Source organism: Entelurus aequoreus, linkage group LG18 (assembly GCF_033978785.1).
Source record: "Entelurus aequoreus isolate RoL-2023_Sb linkage group LG18, RoL_Eaeq_v1.1, whole genome shotgun sequence".
NCBI lineage: Eukaryota > Metazoa > Chordata > Actinopteri > Syngnathiformes > Syngnathidae > Entelurus > Entelurus aequoreus.
In genome coordinates this window covers 9,331,889-9,349,144 of record NC_084748.1, presented here as the reverse complement: position 1 = coordinate 9,349,144, position 17,256 = coordinate 9,331,889, and the positions used below count along the sequence as shown (strand labels likewise).

The following is a 17,256-nucleotide window of genomic DNA, read 5'->3' as shown; positions in this document are numbered from 1 at the left end:
ATACCATTGTATACTATTATATAACATCATATACCATTGTTTACCACTATATACATATATATATATATATATATATATATATATATATATATATATATATATATATATATATATATATATATATATATATATATATATATATATATATATATATATATATATATATATATATATATATATATATATATATATATATATATATATATAACAGAATATTCATTTATACCACCGTATACTACTATATAACATGATATACCATTGTATATCCCTATATACCATTATATAACATGAGATACCATTGTATTTACTGTTATATAGCAGGATATACCATTGTATACCACTGTATACTATTATATAACACGATATAGCATTTTACTGTATACTATGGTATACTTTTATATAACATGATATAGCATTTTACTGTGTACTACGGTATACCATTATATGACATGATATACCATTGTATACCACTATATACATTATATAACATGATATATAATTTTATACGACTGTATACTATTATATAACATGATATACCATTGTTTACCACCATATACCTACATATAACGTCATATACCATTTTATATACCTTCTTTTGGACTGATAACATACCTCATTATTATTTACAGTATTATTTACTCAACATTCCCATTATTTTATGTACTTTTAGTTGCCTTGAATTACTGTATTAATATATATTCTCATATTGTGTACTTACTGAAAAATACTTTTATTTACTTTAGTATCAAACAGTATACACACTTAGGCATCATTATTACATAATGTATGTTTATTTTGTTATTATTAGGTATGATTAGTGTTTACATCCTTATACATCTCGTTGTACTAATACTCTCATAAAAGGTATATGACATGAGTAGTCCGACATTCTATATGTTATGTCGGCAATACACCCACATTGTGCACTTGACTTTGCTCAAATCGCACCTCCTCTATTTCTCCCACGTGCAATTTGCAACATCCTTCCATGTATATTTCCATATGTACTGTATATGATACAGGCATTAATGCATGATATAGGGCCTGAAGCCGAGCCAACTCATCACCTCAGAGAGCGAGAAGACTTTTTATCTCACTTGGCGCCGCGCTGATGGCCAATCGCGTGCCCTCCACGTTACATAAGGAGCATAAACCGCTCTGAAGAAAATATTAATAATGTTCCGCCTCTCAGGGTGAAGGTGGATAATCCAGCAGGATGTCTCAGCAGCAAGAACATGAAGATGTTTTCAATTCATTGTTGTCCTAATAACAGCTGACATTTTCACTTTTTTGTATACATATATACACATATATATGTGTGTATATATGTATATATGTCTACAGTCGCAATCAAAAGTTGACATACACTTGTAAAGAACATAATGTCATGGCTGTTTTGAGTTTCCAAGCATTTCTACAACTCTTATTTTTTTGTGATGGAGTGATTGGAGCACATACTTGCTGGTCACAAAATACGTTCATGAAGTTTGGTTCTTTTATGAATTTATTCCGGAGGACACGACCTCCACAGTTTCCAAAAACAATTTGAAATGTGGACCCGTCACACCACAGAACATTGTTCCACTTTGCATCGGTCCATCTTAGATGAGCTCGGCCCCAGCGAAGCCAGCGGCGTTTCTGGGTGTTGTTGATAAATGGCTTTTGCTTTGCATGGTAGAGTTTTAAAGGCCTACTGAAATGATTTTTTAAAATTTAAACGGGGATAGCAGATCCATTCTATGTGTCATACTTGATCATTTTGCGATATTGCCATATTTTTGCTGAAAGGATTTAGTATAGAACAACGTCGATAAAGTTCGCAACTTTTGGTCTCTGATAAAAAAAACAACCTTGCCCCTACCGGAAGTAGCGTGACGTTGTCAGTTGTTCACTCCCTTATATTTTCCTATTGTTTTCAATGCAGCTAGAGCTATTCGGACCGAGAAAGCGACGATTACCCCATTCATTTGAGCGAGGATGAAAGATTCGTGGATGAGGAACGTTAGAGTGACGGACTAGAATGCAGTGAAATACATGTTTTTTTTTCGCTCTGACCGTAACTTAGGTACAAGCTGGCTCATTGGATTCCACACTCTCTCCTTTTTCTATTGTGGATCACGGATTTGTATTTTAAACCACCTCGGATACTATATCCTCTTGAAAATGAGAGTCGAGTACGCGAAATGGACATTCACAGTGCCTTTTATCTCCACGACAATACATCGACGAAGCTCTTTAGCATGAGCTAACGTGATAGCATCTGTCTCAAATGCAGATAGAAACAAAATAAATAAATCCCTGACTGGAAGGATAGACAGAAGATCAACAATACTATTAAACCATGTACATGTAACTACACGGTTAATAGATCTCAGCCTGGCAAAGCTTAACAATGCTGTTGCTAACGACGCTAAGGCTAACTTAGCAACTTAGCAACTGGACCTCACAGAGCTATGATAAAAACATTAGCGCTCCACCTACGCCAGCCAGCCCTCATCTGCTCATCAACACCCGTGCTCACGTGCGTTCCAGCGATCGACGGCGCGACGAAGGACTTCACCCGACCATCTGTGCGGTGGGCGGCTAGCATCGGCTAGGCGTCTGCTATCCAAGTAAGTAGTCCTTGTTGTGTTGCTACAGCCAGCCGCTAATCCCACCTACAACGTTCTTCTTTGCAGCCTCCATTGTTCATTAAACAAATTGCAAAAGATTCACCAACACAGATGTCCAGAATACTGTGGAATTATGAGATGAAAACAGAGCTTTTTTGTATTGTATTCAATGGGGAAGGCATACCTATGTTCCCCGGGCTACGTTACGCGCATACGTCATCCTCCGAAGGCTTTTTCAACCGGAAGTTTAGCGGGAAATTTAAAATTGCACTTTATAAGTTAACCCAGCCGTATTGGCATGTGTTGCAATGTTAAGATTTCATCATTGATATATAAACTATCAGACTGCGTGGTCAGTAGTAGTAGCTTTCAGTAGGCCTTTAACTCGCACTTACAGATGTAGCGACCAACTGTAGTTACTGACAGTGGTTTTCTGAAGTGTTCCTGAGCCCATGTGGTGATATCCTTTACACACTGATGTTGATTTTTGATGCAGTACCGCCTGTGGGATCCAAGGTCACGGGCATTCAATGTTACGTGCAGTGATTTCTCCAGATTCTCTGAACCTTTTGATCAGGTCAAAGAAGTGAAGTGAAGTGAATTATATTTATATAGCGCTTTTCTCTAGTGACTCAAGGCGCTTTACATTGTGAAACCCAATATCTAATTTGCATTTTTTTTTTAAACCAGTGTGGGTGGCACTGGGAGCAGGTGGGTAAAGTGTTTTGCCCAAGGACACAACGGCAGTGACTAGGATGGCGGAAGCAGGGATCGAACCTGGAACCCTCAAGTTGCTTGGACGGCTACTCTACCAACCGCCCCAAACAACTTCTTTGAACAAAGATGTTCAATGAAGGTAAATTAAAGGTAAAATAACTTTAAATGGAAGGTAAACATGTACATAAAAGCTCAAATAAGGTAGAACAATTTTAAAAAAGGAATACAGAATGTAAAGGATGGTCAAAGAAGGTAAATAAAAGGTAGAATAACTTAAACAAAAGGTAATAAGTACATAAAAGGTAAAATAGGTTAAAAAAAAGGTAAAATAAGGGGGGGAAAAAGGAATACAGAAGGTAAAAGACGGCCAAAAAAGGTAAATAACTTAAGAGAAGGTAAAAAAAAAAGAACAAGAAAGGTAAAATAAGGTAAATAGAAGGGAAAATAAGTTAAATAAGAGGTAAAAATAAGTTTTTAAAAAAAGATTAAAAATAAATACAGAAGGTAAAAAGTGGTCAAAGAAGGTAAATAAAAGCGAAAATAACTTAAATGGAAAGTTAAACAAATATATAGAAGGTAATTAGAAGGTAAAATAAGTTAAATAAATTGTAAAATAAGTTTTAAAAAATGAATACATAAGGTAAAAGACGGTCAAAGGTTTTAAAAAAAGATGAAAAATAAATACAGAAGGTAAAAAGTGGTGAAAGAAGGTAAATAAAAGGTCAAATAACTTAAATGGAAAGTAAAACAAATATATAGAAGGTAAAATAAGTTCAATAAAATGTAAAATAAGTTTAAAAAATTAATACATAAGGTAAAAGACGGTCAAAGAAGGTAAATTAAAGGTAATGAAGGTTATGACAGGTACAAAAATCTTTATTTCAACTATTTTGCCTAAAAGACGCATTGATTAATTACTCAATTAATGGATCAAACTAATCAATAGATCAGTAGATGACTAAAGTGGGCGGCTGCAGTCTCAAGCGAACACCACTTCCAACTTTATCAGCTTGTCCTGCTTTGGATTCTGGGGGTTTTATGACTTCAGGACCAAATGTGGATCCTGACCAAGCTCCACCTCTTAATGTGAATCCTGACCAAGCTCCACCTCTTAATGTGAATCCTGACCAAGCTCCACCTCTTAATGTGGATCCTGACCACGCTCCACCTCTTGATGTGAATCCTGACCAAGCTCCACCTCTTAATGTGGATCCTGACCAAGCTCCACCTCTTAATGTGGATCCTGACCAAGCTCCACCTCTTAATGTGGATCCTGACCAAGCTCTACCTCTTAATGTGAATCCTGACCAAGCTCCACCTCTTAATGTGAATCCTGACCAAGCTCCACCTCTTAATGTGAATCCTGACCAAGCTCTACCTCTTAATGTGAATCCTGACCAAGCTCCACCTCTTAATGTGAATCCTGACCAAGCTCCACCTCTCAATGTGAATCCTGATCAAGCTCCACCTCTTAATGTGGATCCTGACCAAGCTCCACCTCTTAATGTGAATCCTGACCAAGCTCCACCTCTTAATGTGAATCCTGACCAAGCTCCACCTCTTAATGTGGATCCTGACCAAGCTCCACCTCTTAATGTGGATCCTGACCAAGCTCCACCTCTCAATGTGGATCCTGATCAAGCTCCGCCTCTTAATGTGGATCCTGACCAAGCTCCACCTCTCAATGTGAATCCTGATCAAGCTCCGCCTCTTAATGTAGATCCTGATCAAGCTCCACCTCTTAATGTGAATCCTGACCAAGCTCCACCTCTCAATGTGAATCCTGATCAAGCTCCACCTCTTTTAGTGGCGCTCGCCATAAACCTATCCGCTTGTCCCTCATCCAGTCCTGCAGTCAGGAAATGTAAGCTTGTTCCTCCCTCCACCTCTCCGACGAGTAAGACCCGTCCAATTAATCCTCCACCTAACAGGAAGTCGACCTCGTTAGACCCTCCTGGCCGCCATTGCTCAACTCCACCAGGTCAAGAAGGTCTGGACTTCATCTTGAGGGTCTTTTATCAGCGCCCTGCTTTCTGTTTCCTAATGAAAGGAAAACAAAGAGCGTGCAGGACGTGTCAGAGAGAGACGATGCTCCACTCGCTCTGCTTTTCTCAGATCTATTTTAAGGCCGTGGAGGCAGCCCCGCGTCCACACTTAATGATCTTTTTGTATGCAAAGGCCACGGTTGAAAGAGGCGGCACCACCATCGCGAGCGGCAAGAGCTCATTAACTCCATGGCAGACTGGTAGTGGCGCTCGCCATCGCTCTTCTGCTTCCTCCTCGCTCTTCTTCACCAGCTTCTTCTTGCTACTTTTCACTTCCTGTTTATGCAGCACATTGGTGGCAAGTAGGGTTGCGCAATATTCAAAGAATACGCTAGATAGCAGTAAAAGCACACACTTAGTCATACGTATTGGATCAAATGGCAAAATTACCAAATTAAAAATCACATTTATGAGATTAAAAGTCAAAAAAGGATATATAAAGTCGTAAGTATTTGATTAAATGGCGAAATTACACAATAAAAAGTTGGATTTGTGAGATTAAAAGTCAAAATAATTACATATTAAGTCGTAAATATTTGATCAAAATTCGAATTTATGAGGTAAAAAAGTCAAAATCATGACAATTTCATGATCGTGAAATTAAAAAGTCGAAAATATAAGATAAAATGTAGACATTGTAAGATAAAAGGTCAAAAAACAAGATAAAACGTTGAAATTGTGAGAAGAAAAATCATGATTATAAGATAAAATGTTAGAATTATGAGCTAAAAATTCTAATTAATGAGATAAAAAGTCCAATCAATGAGATAAAAGGTCAAATTTATGAGATAAAAAATCTAAATTATGAGAAAAAAGTAGAAATTATGAGATACAAAATAATTACTAATCAAGTGGTAAATTTTTGATGAAAACTCGAAATTGAGGTAAAAAAAAAAAAGTCAAAATCATGATTACAAGATCAGAAAGTTGAAAATATGAGATAAAAGGTCAACATTGTGAGAAAATAATTCTAATTGAGATAAAAAGTCGAATCAATGAGATAAAAGGTCAATATTATGAAATAAAAAGTCAAAATTATGACAAAAAAGTTTAAATTATGAGAAAAAAGTATAAATTATGAGATAAAAAGTAAAAAAAATATGAGATAAAAAAGTTATATGAAGTCATAAATATTTAATAAAAAGTCAAAGTTATGAGGTAAAAGAGTCAAAATTATGACATGATTTTGAGATAATCCATCCCTCCATGGATGGATTATGAGATAAAACTTTGAAAATATGAGATAAAAGGTTGAAATTGTGAGATTCCAAAAAATCGTGATTATGAGATGAAATGCCAAAATATGAGGTAAAAATTAAAATTAATGAGATAAAAAATCGAATCAATGAGATAAAAGGTTAAAATGTATTAAATAAAAAATCAAAATCATGAGAAAGAAGTTGAAATTATGAGATAAAAAAGGAAAAAATAATTACATATAAAGTGGTAAATATTTGATGAAAAGTCGAAATTGAGGTAAAAAAAAAAGTCAAAATCATAAATAATATAATAAAAATCATGACATTTAAATCATGATTACGAGATCAAAAAGTCGAAAATATGAGATAAAAGGTAAAAAATTGTGGGATAAAATGTCAACATTGTGAGAAAGTAATCCCTATTGAGATAAAAAGTCGAATCAATGAGATAAAAGGTCAAAATTATGAGATAAAAAGTCAAAATTATGAGGGAAAAAAAGTAAAACATATGAGATAAAAAGTCAAAATAATTACATATAAAGTCGTAAATATTTGATCAAAAGTCGAATTTATGAGGTAAAAAAGTCAAAATCATGACAATTTCATGATTGTGAAATAAAAAAATAAAAAATATAAGATAAAAAGTAGACATCGTAAGATAAAAGGTCAAAAAACAAGATAAAACGTTGAAATTGTGAGAAGAAAAATCATGATTATAAGATAAAATGTTAGAATTATGAGCTAAAAATTTAAATTAATGAGATAAAAAGTCCAATCAATGAGATAAAAGATCAAATTTATGACATAAAAAATCTAAATTATGAGAAAAAAGTAGAAATTATGACATAAAAAATGATTACTTATCAAGTGGTAAATATTTGATGGAAACTCGAAATTGAGGTAAAAAAAAAAGTCAAAATCATGATTACAAGATCAGAAAGTTGAAAATATGAGATAAAAGGTCATCATTGTGAGAAAGTAATTCTAATTGAGATAAAAAGTCGAATCAATGAGATAAAAGGTCAAGATTATGAGATAAAAAGTCAAAATTATGACAAAAAAGTTTAAATTATGAGAAAAAAGTATAAATTATGAGATAAAAAGTTTTAAAAAAATATGAGATAAAAAAGTCATATGAAGTCATAAATATTTAATAAAAAGTCAAAGTTATGAGGTAAAAGAGTCAAAATTATGACATGATTTTGAGATAATCCATCCATCCAGCCAGGCCTGGCCCTAACCAATCTGGCGCCCTAGGCAAGATTTTAGGTGGCGGCGCCCCACATCGGCAGTGAAGTGTATATACTCACAAGAAACCGAATAGCTTTGTCTTTGACCATTTTTTTTACTTAAAGAAAGCAAATTAACATATTATATGAGAATGTTATGTTATGATTATCTTTAACCGAATCACAGCAGTGCTCAAATTAAAAAACAGCATTCCCTCTCATGTGATATTGCTTAATCAACATTAATGAAGTGCACTTTAACAACTAGGCTTACAACTATACCTAATATATAAAGGGGTGGAAAAGTGACTATTACCTGCAGGGCAAACATTAGCTAACCAGAAGGCAATAACAATGTAAACAAAAAACACCTGCTTAAAAGATCTAATACAAATGTCCCTAAGGAATGTAAGGTGGGAGTACTGTAATTACCTAACGTTACATTATTATTTTCCATAACAATTTAGCCCCCTCCACAATATTAAACCGACGTTAAAACAGAACTAGCTATTTATTGATTAGCAATTGCCGAATCATGTAACATTAGCTTAATGCTAAAAAGCCAGGTTACTATCACATTCTGTAACAGACAAATAATTTCATGTAGGCTAACGTTACCTACCTGCTACCTCTGTCTTTTTCTCGTTTCTCCTCTTCTTTTCTATTTTTTTTCCCTGGGCACCTGACAGTTTTGGCCGTTTTGACATCTTGTGTTGATTTTTTTGATGTGGTGACGTCCAAAAAAGAGTCATGATAGGGGAAGGGAGGGGGCGCACCGTGCGGGGGGAGATTGGGGGGGTGGGGCGTAATGTTGTGACAAATAATATTTCTATTAATCAGGCTTTACTTTGCATTTTAATTAACGTGGGATTATTTTTTGTATGTAGAAATAATAGTACCAACTTTTTTTTTTTCTTTTTTTTTTTTTTCTCCATTTGTGGCACTGGCGTGGCGCCCCCTGATGGACGGCGCCCTTAGCATTTGCCTATACGGCCTATGCCACGGGCCGGCCCTGCATCCAGCCATGGATGAATGGATGGATTATGAGATAAAACTTTGAAAATATGAGATAAAAGGTTGAAATTGTGAGATTCAAAAAAATTGTGATTATGAGATGAAATGCCAAAATATGAGGTAAAAATTCAGATTAATGAGATAAAAATCGAATCAATGAGATAAAAGGTCAAATTTATTAAATAAAAATCAAAATCTTGAGAAAAATATTGAAATTATGAGATAAAAAGGGAAAAAATAATTACATATAAAGTGGTAAATATTTGATGAAAAGTCGAAATTGAGGTAAAAAAAAAAGTCAAAATCATAAATAATATAATAAAAATCATGACATTTAAATCATGATTACGAGATCAAAAAGTCGAAAATATGAGATAAAAGGTAAAAAATTGTGGGATAAAAAGTCAACATTGTGAGAAAATAATCCCTATTGAGATAAAAAGTCGAATCAATGAGATAAAAGGTCAAAATTATGAGATAAAAAGTCAAAATTATGAGAAAAAAAGTAAAAAAATATGAGATAAAAAGTCAAAATAATTACATATAAAGTCGTAAATATTTGATCAAAAGTCGAATTTATGAGGTAAAAAAGTCAAAATCATGACAATTTCATGATCGTGAAATTAAAAAGTTGAAAATGTAAGATAAAAAGTAGACATCGTAAGATAAAAGGTCAAAAAACAAGATAAAACGTTGAAATTGTGAGAAGAAAAATCATGATCATAAGATAATATGTTAGAATTATGAGCTAAACATTTAAATTAATGAGATAAAAAGTCCAATCAATGAGATAAAAGGTCAAATTTATGAGATAAAAAAAAATCTAAATTATGCGAAAAAAGTAGAAATTATGAGATGAAACATAATTACTAATCAAGTGGTAAATATTTGATGAAAAGTCGAAATTGAGGTAAAAAAAAGTCAAAATCATGACCTTTAAATCATGATTAAGAGATCAAAAAGTCGAAAATATGAGATAAAAGGTAAAAATTGTTGGATAAAAGGTCAACATTGTGAGGAAAATAATCCCAATTGAGATAAAAAGTCGAATCAATGAGATAAAAGGTCAAAATTATGAGATAAAAAGTCAGAATTATGAGAAAAAAGTTTAAATTATGAGAAAAAAAGTAAAAAATATGAGATAAAAAGTCAGAATAATTACATATGATGTTGTAAATATTTAATGAAAAGTCAAAATTATGAGGTAAAAGAGTCAAAATTATGACATTTGAAATGATTATGAGATAAAAAGTCGAAAATATGAGATAAAAGGTTAAAATTGTGAGATTAAAAAAATCTTGATTATGAGATGAAATGCCAAAATTATAAGGTAAAAATTCAATTTAATGAGATAAAAAGTCGAATCAATGAGATAAAAGGTCAAATTTATGAGATAAAAAATCTAAATCATGGGAAAAAAGTTGAAATGATGAGATAAAAAAGGAAAAAAATAATACAAATTTTGATCAAAAGTCGAAATTGAGGTAAAAAAATAAATAAAGTAAAATTAAATTACATTTAAATCATGATTATGAGATCAAAAGTCGAAAGTATGAGATAAAAGGTCGATATTGTGAGATAAAAAGTCAAAATTGTGAGAAAAGAATTCCAATTAATGAGATGAATAGTCGAATGAATGAGATAAAAGGTCAAATTTATGAGATAAAAAGTCAAAAATATGAGTTAAAAAAGTCCAAACAATTACATATAAAGTCGTAAATATTTAATTAAAAAGTCAAAATTATGAGGTAAAAGAGTCAAAATCATGACATTTGAAATCATGACAATGAGATAAAGAGTCAAAAATATGAGATAAAAGGTTGAAATTACAAAATAAAAAAGTAGTGCGGGAAGAGGACATAGGTCTGAGTTATGTGTATTGATCAATAAAGAGTGGATATATTGATCCAGGTTACAAGTGGAAGGACTATTGAATCAAATTTGATTATGAAAATTAACCACGGAAGTTAAAATGTTGTAAAAGTTATAAAGAGAAACATTTACCCGCTTATTCCAAACGAGAAGAACAAATAGTGTTGAATAAATAGTAAAGGTATTAATATTAGTGAGTGAAGCATACTGACACCATCAGTGGTGAACTACTCCCCCCTGTTGGACAAACCTAGTGTTACACAACTTGCAGCGTGACGTCACAAATCACTTTTATTCGGATTTTTTATTTTAATTTTATTTTAATTTATTTTTTAACACAAATTACCTGATTTCGCTGAATGGCAGGAATATATATTCATGCTTCATCTAATTTTTCAGTGATGAGTTTTTATTTGGGGAACTATGAACTCCTTCTTTTTCACCATAAAGGTTTAATTAGACTATGATGAATGTAAAATGCCACAATATGGTTAAAATGGGATTTAATACGTAAAAAATAACCTTAAATTAATCTATATTTTGCAAAATAAACATACACATACAGTATACAATCACTGACATTAAACTTATGACACATAAATATTAATAATAATATGATTTTTTTTCCCCTTATTTCTCTTTTGTAATTGTTTTAAAACCCAAACTTTTTTGTCCTATCTGTTGTTTTTTGCTGTATCTTTTAAAAATATATTGTATGTGTATAAGCGGTAGAAAATGGATGGATGGATGTATATATGTGTGTATATATATATATATATATATATATATATATATATATATATATATATATATATATATATATATATATATATATATATATATATATATATATATATATATATATATATATATATATATATATATATGTGTGTGTATAAGCGGTAGAAAATGGATGGATGGATGTATATATGTGTGTGTATATATATATATATATATATATATATATATATATATATATATATATATATATATATATATATATATATATATGTATATATATATATATGTATGTATGTGTATATATATATATATATATATATATATATACATATATATATACATATATATATATATATATGTATATATATATATACATATATATATATATATATATGTGTATATATATATATATATATATATATATATATATATATATATATATATATATATATATATATATATATATATATATATTTTTTTTTTTTTCATCTTAAATGTAAGTACCGCTTCAGAAAACACACAATTAATAATAATAATAACGAGAAAATTCCCACGGTAATTTTGTTGGGCCTGATATCTGTCAGAATTATCACAAAACTTTGTGTTTCAATGAGTTCCCAGCGGGGCAGACGAAAGCTGTCTTTGATCTTACTAATCAAAAGAATGGTAAAACTCCACTGTGTAGGATGGGAAGCGACATGAAGGTGTCGGTTTCTTTGATCTATTGTAATCCACGGGAAGATTTTGTCTTGACCCGAGATCTACAAAGCGGAGAGGAAGCAGGACCTGACCCCGCCTCCAGGCACCTTTTCTCTGAACTGTTTTGTGACCAAAGGCGACGGCTGTTTACGACCCCCCCTTCCTTTAGAAACAGCTGTTGCCATGTAATCAGGGAAAGTCCAAATAAAAGAGGAGGCGTGCGACCTTTTGGCAGAGCGTGGTGGAAGACCGTACAAAGAGTACAGCCCAGACGTTTCTCCTCAATGAGCTAAATTGAATTCTGTCTCTGTTTAATTCCTTGCTTCTTGTCTGTTTAATAAATGTCATCAGTGTTTGAACCTGACACTATCCGCCGTGCTTCTAAGATGGTGCCGAGTGTCTGAATCTGTGGGTTTTGGGTGTTGCTGTACAAAATGAGCTATAGAGCTAGGCTAAAACATTAGCAAGCTTACATTAAAATGTAACATTTAGCATGTGTGCTAACAATGGCATGCTAACACTTAGCATGTCTCACATATCAAGTAACACTACTGTAAGGTCTATGACAAAAAAGTGGAAAAAAAGCCAAAAAAAGTTAGCATGCTAATATTAGCTTGCTAGCATGCTAACAGTTAAGAAGTGTCACGTACCAAGTTATTTGTCCCTGGGGTAAAATGTAGCTCCTGGGATGAAAGGCCTAACCTTTTCTCCTCTAAACATATTGCTGGGTATTGTGGCCAAACAGCAAAATTTTAGTTTAATCTGACATCACATGGACAAAGATAAGACCTTCTGGAGGAAAGTTCTGTGGTCAGATGAAACAAAAATGGAGCTGTTTGGCCACAATACCCAGCAAGGTTCAAGGTTCAAGGTTCAACTTTATTGTCCCCGCGGGGAAATTTGTCTTGGGCACAGAGCATCATTGCTTTCTTAAAGGCCTACTGAAAGCCACTACTACCGACCACGCAGTCTGATAGTTTATATATCAATGATGAAATCTTAACATTATAACACATGCCAATACGGCCGGGTTAACTTATAAAGTGACATTTTAAATTTGCTGCTAAACTTCCGGTTCGAAACGCCTCTGAGGATGACGTATGCGCGTGACGTAGACTGGGGAACACGGGTATGCCTTCCACATTGAAGCCAATACGAAAAAGCTCTGTTTTCATTTCATAATTCCACAGTATTCTGGACATCTGTGTTCGTGAATCTGTTTCAATCATGTTCATTGCATTATGGAGAAGGAAGCTGAGCAAGCAAAGAAGAAAGTTGTCAGTGCGAAATGGACGTATTTTTCGAACGTAGTCAGCCACAACAGTACACAGCCGGCGCTTCTTTGTTTACATTCCCGAAAGATGCAGTCAAGATGGAAGAACTCGGATAACAGAGACTCTAACCAGGAGGACTTTTGACTTCGATACACAGACGCCTGTAGAGAACTGGGACAACACAGACTCTTACCAGGATTACTTTGATTTGGATGACAAAGACGCAGACGTGCTACTGTGAGTATGCAGCTTTGGCTTCTAAACATTTGATCTTGACCGTATGTGCGCAACTTTTTTTTGCGTATGTACGTAACTTTTTTTTAAATATATAAGCTTTATGAACCTTGGGTTAGGTGAACGGTCTTTTGGGCTGAGTGATTGTGTGTGTTGATCAGGTGTTTGAATTGTATTGGCGTGTTCTATGGAGCTAGGAGCTAGCATAGGAGCTAGGAGCTAGCATAACACGTACCGTACCGTACGTGCGCGTCACGTACGTAACTTTTTAAAAATATATAAGCTTTATGAACCTTGGGTTAGGTGAACGGTCTTTTGGGCTGAGTGATTGTGTGTGTTGATCAGGTGTTTGAATTGTATTGGCGTGTTCTATGGAGCTAGGAGCTAGCAGAGGAGCTAGGAGCTAGCATAACAAACACGCAGGTGTTTTTATGCAGGATTAATTTGTGGCATATTAAATATAAGCCTGGTTGTGTTGTGGCTAATAGAGTATATATATGTCTTGTGTTTATTTACTGTTGTAGTCATTCCCAGCTGAATATCAGGTCACCCCCGGCTCTCACAGCATCTTCCCTATCTGAATAGCTTCAACTCCCCACTAGTCCTTCACTTGCACTTTACTCATCCACAAATCTTTCATCCTCGCTCAAATTAATGGGGAAATTGTCGCTTTCTCGGTCCGAATCTCTCTCACTTCATGCGGCCATCATTGTAAACAATAGGGAACTTTGCGTATATGTTCAACTGACTACGTCACGCTACTTCCGGTAGGGGCAAGCCTTTTTTTTATCAGATACCAAAAGTTGCAATCTTTATCGTCGTCGTTCTATACTAAATCCTTTCAGCAAAAATATGGCAATATCGCGAAATGATCAAGTATGACACATAGAATAGATCTGCTATCCCCGTTTAAATAAACAAAATTCATTTCAGTAGGCCTTTAAACATGAGAACATGGAGCTTGATAGACATAGGTGGCACTTTGATGTAGGCATAAAATCTACAGTATGGAGATAAAGATAAAGTACCAGTGTGCATTGTACTAGAGCTCATGGATAAAGTGCTATGTGCTAAAGTGCTTAGTTCTAAAGTGCTATGTGCTAAAAAAGTGCTAACCTATGTATTAACATTCTATTGCACATTGTTGGTCAGCTTAATGGAGGCTGGGACAAATGATAATTTAAGGCGGTTAGATTTGCATAGTGGGACCCGGAGTCTTCTCCCTGATGGCAGGGTTCTATATTCAGGGAAGAGTGGGTGTTGTGAGTTGGAAATAATTTTCTTAGCTTTTTTCCTAACTGCCTGCTCATAGATGCTCTGTATAGGCTCATATTCTTTCCTCCCTACGATTTTCATTGCCGTTTTATGCAAGCCGGCCAGTTTGCTTTTTAGCTTAACGGTTAGGTTGCCAAACCATGAGGTGATCCCGTATCTAATGATGCTCTCTACAATGGCACGGTAGAAAATCATCATGATGTGGGTGCTTACGCCGTACAATCTTAATCTTCGCAAAAAATATAGCCTCTGTTGCAGTCTATTGCACAGTTTGTCAATATGTCAGGTGTCACCAACGCGGTGCCCGCGGGCACCAGGTAGCCCGTAAGGACCAGATGAGTAGCCCGCCGGCCTGTTCTAAAAATAGCTCAAATAGCAGCACTTACCAGTGAGCTACCTCTATTTTTTTAATTGCATTTATTTACTAGCAAGCTGGTCTCGCTTTTCCCGACATTTTTAATTCTAAGAGAGACAAAACTCAAATAGAATTTGAAAATCCAAGAAAATATTTTAAAGACTTGGTCTTCACTTGTTTAAATAAATTCATTATTTTTTTTGCTTTGCTTCTTATAACTTTCAGAAAGACAATTGTAGAGAAAAAATACAACCTTAAAAATTATTTTAGGATTTTTAAACACATATACCTTTTTACCTTTTAAATTCCTTCCTCTACTTTCCTGACAATTTAAATCAATGTTCAAGTAAATGTATTTTTTTTATTGTAAAGAATAATAAATACATTTTAATTTAATTCTTCATTTTAGCTTCTGTTTTTTCGACAAAGAATATTTGTGAAATATTTCTTCAAACTTATTATGATTAAAATTCAAAAAAATTATTCTGGCAAACCTAGAAAATCTGTAGAATCAAATTGAAATCTTATTTCAAGGTCTTTTGAATTTCTTTTAAAAATTTTGTTCTGGAAAATCTAGAAGAAATAATGATTTGTCTTTGTTAGAAATATAGCTTGGTCCAATTTGTTATATATTCTAACAAAGTGTAGATTGGATTTTAACCTATTTAAAACATGTCGTCAAAATTCTAAAATTAATCTTAATCAGGAAAAATGACTAATGATGTTCCATAAATTCTTTTTTAAAGTTTTTCTCTTCTTTTTTTCGGTCGAATTTTGAATTTTAAAGAGTCGAAATTGAAGATAAACTATGTTTCAAAATTGAATTGTCATTTTTTTCGTGTTTTCTCCTCTTTTAAACCGTTCAATTAAGTGTAAATATCATTCATTATTAATAATAACATAGAGTTAAAGGTAAATTGAGCAAATTGGCTATTTCTGGCAATTTATTGAAGTGTGTATCAAACTGGTAGCCCTTCGCATTAATCACTACCCAAGAAGTAGCTCTTGGTTTCAAAAAGGTTGGTGACCCCTGCAATATGTGTCTTCCAGCAGAGACGATTATCAATATGAATCCCTAAATATTTATATGAGGATACCTGGGTGATTTCCTGATTTTCGATGACCACTGGCTCATGGTCAGTCACTTTCCTCGGATCCAAAACCATTTCCTGTGTCTTGGTCACATTTAGAATAAGATGGTTGGTATCACACCACCTAATAAATAGGTCTATCTCGTCTTGGTACACAGAGGGGTCCGTATCCTTGTGTAAAAGGCTTAGGAGCACGGTATCGTCCGCAAATTTCACCATATAATTGTTAGGGTGCACAGTCCTACAATCATTGGTGTACAATGTAAACAGTGTTGGTGATACAACACAACCCTGTGGGACGCCTGTGTTGCGGTGTTTGGTGTCTGACAGTGTTCTGTTGACCTTCACTTGCTGTGTTCTGTTTGTTAAAAAAAGAGTGGAACCATTTGATCAAGGTGGAGTTTACACCCATGTCTTTGAGCTTCTCCAAGAGTATGTGAATTTGCACTGTATTAAAAGCTGAGCTGAAATCAACAAATACAATTCTAGCATAAGCTTTTGTGTTCTCAAGGTGCTTGGAGATAAAGTGCAAGGTGCAAAGGATTGCATCATCAGTACTATGCAATATGTTTGGATGCCTGTAATCCCAGGAACAGCATTCCTACCGTCAAGCATGGTGGTGGTAGTATTATGCTCTGGGCCTGTTTTGCTGCCAATGGAACTGGTGCTTTACAGAGAGTAAATGGAACAATGAAAAAGGAGGATTACCTCCAAATTCTTCAGGACAACTTAAAATCATCAGCCCGGAGGTTGGGTCTTGGGCACAGTTGGGTGTTCCAGCAGGACAATGACCCCAAACACACGTCAAAAGTGGTCAAGGAATGGCTAAATCAGGCTAGAATGAAGGTGTTAGAATGGCCTTCCCAAAGTCCTGACTTAAACGTGTGGACAATGCTGAA

General features: G+C 34.0%; 1 protein-coding gene across 4 annotated transcripts in view; it reads left to right on the top strand.

Annotated features, from left to right (window-relative positions):
• The window catches only part of LOC133633777 (arf-GAP with dual PH domain-containing protein 1-like), a 77,210-nt gene that overhangs the window by 3,932 nt on the left and 56,022 nt on the right, over window positions 1-17,256 (top strand). The window contains exon 3 of one of the 4 annotated variants that reach the window (XM_062026448.1): window positions 3,303-3,468. The exons of 1 other annotated variant lie outside the window; for it this stretch is intronic. In XM_062026448.1, the coding sequence (XP_061882432.1) occupies window positions 3,456-3,468 (13 nt within the window). In that variant the 5' untranslated portion in view covers window positions 3,303-3,455. Of the gene's footprint in view, window positions 1-3,302; window positions 8,278-17,256 lie in introns of those variants that run through there. 2 more of the 4 variants (XM_062026449.1, XM_062026446.1) reach the window with 2 other exon arrangements.